The sequence below is a fragment of the Odocoileus virginianus genome, chromosome 13 (genome assembly GCF_023699985.2).
Source record: "Odocoileus virginianus isolate 20LAN1187 ecotype Illinois chromosome 13, Ovbor_1.2, whole genome shotgun sequence".
Taxonomy (NCBI): domain Eukaryota; kingdom Metazoa; phylum Chordata; class Mammalia; order Artiodactyla; family Cervidae; genus Odocoileus; species Odocoileus virginianus.
The window spans coordinates 36,732,861-36,737,577 of record NC_069686.1 but is presented as its reverse complement, the minus strand read 5'-3'; the positions used below and the strand labels follow the sequence as shown (position 1 = coordinate 36,737,577).

Sequence of the window (4,717 nt, the reverse complement as noted above, 5' to 3'; positions counted from 1 at the left end):
TGTTAGTCTTCCAACTTCATTCTTCCTTTTCAAAGTTTCTTTGACTATTCTAGGGCCTTTGCATTGCCATATGAATATCAGAATCGGCTTGTTAATTTTACCAAACGCCTGCTGGGATTTTGATTGGAATATCATTGAATCTATAAATCATTTCCAGAAGAAATGCTATCTTAAAATATTGAGTATTTGGTCCTTTGAACAAAGTATATCACTTTTATGTCTTTTAAATTTTTCTTTAGCAATTATTTATAATTTTCAATGTCTCAGTCTTGTTCTTTTTTTCAAATTTATCCCAACATATTTCATAATTTTTATATTCTTTTATCTTTAAATAAAATATTTTATGTTCTTTTACATTGTATTTTAATTTCAATTTCCTATTGCTTGTTGCTAGTATATAAATTATATTTGATTTATGTATGAAATTAAAAGATGCTTACTCCTTGGAAGGAAAATTATGACCAACCTAGATAGCATAATAAGAAGCAGAGACATTACTTTGCCAACAAAGTTCCATCTAGTCAAGGCTATGGTTTTTTTCCAGTGGTCATGTATGGATGTGAGAGTTGGATTATAAAGAAAGCTGAGCACCGAAGAATTGATGCTTTTGAACTGTGGTGTTGGAGAGTCCTTTGGACTGCAAGGCAATCCACCAGTCCATTCTAAAGGAGATCAGTCCTGGGTGTTCACTGGAAGGACTGATGTTGAAGCTGAAACTCCAGTACTTTGGCCACCTGATGCGAAGAGCTGACTCATTTGAAAAGACCCTGACGCTGGGAAAGATTGAGGGCAGGAGGAGAAGGGGATGACAGAGGATGAGATAGTTGGATGGCATCACCAACTCAATGGACATGGGTTTGGGTGGACTCCGGGAGTTGGTGATGGACAGGGAGGCCTGGTGTGCTGTGGTTCATGGGTTTGCAAAGAGTTGGACACAACTGAGCAACTGAATTGAACTGAACTCATGCAATTTATCCTCCATCCATGATAAACTCCTTTATTCTATTAGCTTTTAAAGATTCCATCTGATATTCTATAGTGGCAATCATATCAACAGTGAATAAAACTTTGAATAAAACTTTTCTTTCTGTCCAGTATGTGTGCTAAGTTGTTTCAGTCATGTCCAACTCTTTGTGACCTCATGGCCTGTAGCCTGCCAGCCTCCTCTGTCTATGGGATTACCCAGACAAGAATACTGGAGAGGGTTGCCATTTCCTTCTCCAGGGGATTTTTTGGACCCAGGGATTGAACCCAGAGACCCAGGGATTGAATCCAGTCTCCTGCATTGCAGGCAGATTCTTTACAGTCTGAGCCACCAAGGAAACCCTATTAGTCATTAAGGTAAAGCCGAGCAGTCGTGTCCGACTTTTTGCGACCCCATGGACTATAGGCTATCAGGCTCCTCTGTCCATGGGATTTTCCAGGCAAGAGTACTGGAGTGGGTTGCCGTTTCCTTCTGCAGGGGATCTTCCCGACACAGGGATCGAACCTGGGTCTCCAGCATTGCAGACAGATGCTTTACCATCTGAGCAACCAGGGAAGCACCTATTAGTCATTAGGTAAATACAAATTAAAATTGCAGTAAAATACCACGCCACACTTAATCAGAATGGTTAAAATTTAAATGACTTTCTATATCAAGTGTTGGAAAGTACGTAAAACAAATGGAACTCTTAAATCCAATTGATGAAAATGTTGACTAAAAAAAGATGTACAACTTGAGAGTTGTGAGTTAAGTTATATTTGGGGCAAATTGAGGACTGTAGCCCTGGAGGCCACATCTCAGATAGCTCTGAGAGACTGCTCCAAAGTGGCAGTTGGGGTAAGTCAATATGTAAGGTTTTGGTGAAGGGGAAGTTCAATACCATGAAGCATTCAATTTACAAAAGGTTTTTTTGTTAGTCATGAGGGTCTGATGGCACCATGAGGGGATTTAGTGCTTCTCTAGCTATGAGGAGATGCAAGGATTGGGATAAAATCTGTTCCTGAAAACGTCCAACTATCTAAAGACCTGTCCCACCAGATTTCCAGGAGCACAGAGTGCCTCACTCCACCCTGTTCTCTCAGGGGTTGTTGAAGGTCAACAGCTATAGCAGTTTGGGGCTCAATCTCAATAGAGGCAGATGGCAAATGCCTTGTTGTTCAGTCACTGGCAATGCTCTTGGTAAGTGCCAATTTGTAGTTGACAAGAATATAAAGTGGTAAGACCTCTTTGGAAAATAGGTCGATAGTTTCTAGAGAAGTTAAATATGTGTATTATCATGTGATCCAGTCAATCCACTCTGAGATATTTACATGAGCGAAATAAGGGCATCTGTTCAGCCTTTTACCTCGTTGCAGCCGAGAAAGCAACATGGGTCACCAGCAGCTCTACTGGAGCCATCTGAGAAAATTCGGCCAGGGTTCTCGCTCTTGCCGGGTCTGCTCAAACCGGCACGGTCTGATCCGGAAATACGGCCTCAATATGTGCCGCCAGTGTTTCCGCCAGTATGCGAAGGACATCGGCTTCATTAAGTTGGAGTAACTGAACTTCCTTAGATGGCTCATCCAGCACATCAACCTTAGGCGGAAATAATACTAGCTCTTTGTATATAAAATAAAAGTTTTCAAAACTTCAGAAAAAAAAAAAAGGGCATCTGTTCATATAAAACTGTGTATAGCAATATTTGGAAAACCTGTATTTGTAATTGCTCAAAACTGGAAACAATCCAAACTGCTACCACTAGGTAAATGACCAAATTGTTTTATATCTATCCAATGCAATACTAAAACAACAATAAAAATAAACTATTGATGTATGACTGAACATAGATAAATCTATAAATAATCATAATTAGTGAAAGAAGCCAGATTAAGAATAAAAGAGTACAGGCCTCCCTGTCCATCACCAACTCCCGGAGTTTACTCAAACTCATGTCCATCGAGTCGGTGATGCCATCCAACCATCTCATCCTCTGTTGTCCCCTTCTCCTCCTGCCCCCAATCCCTCCCAGCATCAGGGTCTTTTCCAATGAGTAATCTCTTTGCATGAGGTTGCCAAAGTACTGGAGTTTCAGCTTCAGCATCAGTCCTTTCAATGAACACCCAGGACTGATCTCCTTTAGAATGGGCTGGTGGGATATAACTGTTAGAAGTCAATAAATGGTTAATATGCCACACTTACTGAAGTCTGCATGCTCTGGAGCCAGTGGGCCACAACTAGAGAGCCCATGTGTCAACGAAGACACCACATGCTGCAACTAAGACCGGATGCAGCCCAAATAAGTAACTAACTAAATAAATACTTTTAAAGGGTTCATGTTCTTATCTATAAAGAGCTCTTGTAATTCACACAAAAAATATAAGCACCATTTAAAAAAACCTCAACCTTATTTGCAATCAAAGTTTAAAATAAAGCAGGAATGGCTTAATCATATGTGTATGTTTAACTTTTCTAGAAACCACTAACCAGTTTTCCAAAAAACAGTATTAAAAAAATAATGGTAACTGGACTGGAAAGGATGCTTGATATAAAAGCACACTTACACTTTAGTGAAAGCCAGTACAACCTTTCTGAAGTGTAGTTTGGCTATATATATAAATGCCAGAGGCAATCATGTCCTTTGACCTCAATATTTCCACTGTTTGGATTTATCCAAAGAAAACAATCACATAAAAATATAAAGATTAATGTAATGAAATTCCAAAATACTACAACTTATAAACAGAATTTCAGAAATACGATAAAGTCCAAAAAGCAAACAATTGCTTAAAGAATTTAAGATTTGTCCAAATAATGACAGTAAAGATCAGGTTCTCAAACAATATTTAAAAATATAAAAATATGTGCATTGCAATATTTAGGATTTAGACATTTATACTATTGTTTCATATTCATGGGTAAACACATAGACACACACACAACTGAATTCTTTTATTATTTGAAGTAAATCTGTGTTAAAGCACAACTTTTTTAATTCTCCTGTATATATTTTTCCATTTCCAAACCTTTTTTTTTTAACATGAAATGCACAGTTTTATAAAGATATCAATGTCATGATAAATAATACATAATTGCTGTTTCTTTCTATCATCCCTGTCTGATGTAAGACACATGTGTTTATAATCAGGCTTGTGTGTGGAATGGGGAGATGACACGCTGATCAGGAAAACTGTACAAGGAATGATTTGATATAGTTCTTTTTCTCAGAGGACTAAAATAATCTCAGAAAAACAATTAACATGTATGATTATATACAATGCCTCTCCTTCCACCAGCTCAGCCTTTCCCACCCTCTTGTAATACTGTTTTCTTATGTATCTTTTCAAAGCACATAAAATCTGTCTTTTGGGTTTTCATTTTTTCCCTAAGGGAGCTGGACTAGAAATTTTTGCCTCCGGGAAAGCCAGTTTGAATCAGTCATGAAGAAAATGAAGAAGGATATACAGATAGAAAAATAGAAGTGGTGGACATATTTCATTTCAAATCAAGTATTTCAGAGCCAAAAATTTCACTTTGTCCAGAAGGGAAGGGAGGGACCTGAGAAAAGGAAGAAATCAGTGATTGATAGCAGCCGTTGTGGAAGAAGATTTGAGCAAAGAGGGCAATGATGTTCACCCACATCCTAAGGTCTTCTCCCGGCTCCCAGATCGCCAGCCCCAAGTCCCAGTCTGGCCTGCTCAGATTAGTGGCAGTGGCTCTGTAGCCAACAGACTAATTTCCCTGGGGAATAATTGG

At 38.6% G+C, this 4,717-nt stretch overlaps 1 protein-coding gene across 1 annotated transcript; it reads left to right on the top strand.

Annotated features, from left to right (window-relative positions):
- Positions 1-2,322: 2,322 nt before the first annotated feature.
- LOC139038002 (small ribosomal subunit protein uS14-like) lies at positions 2,323-2,630 on the top strand. Its single transcript, XM_070475836.1, has one exon. The coding sequence runs from the start codon at positions 2,354-2,356 to the stop codon at positions 2,522-2,524; it is 171 nt and encodes a 56-aa protein (XP_070331937.1). The 5' UTR covers positions 2,323-2,353; the 3' UTR covers positions 2,525-2,630.
- Positions 2,631-4,717: the final 2,087 nt, after the last annotated feature.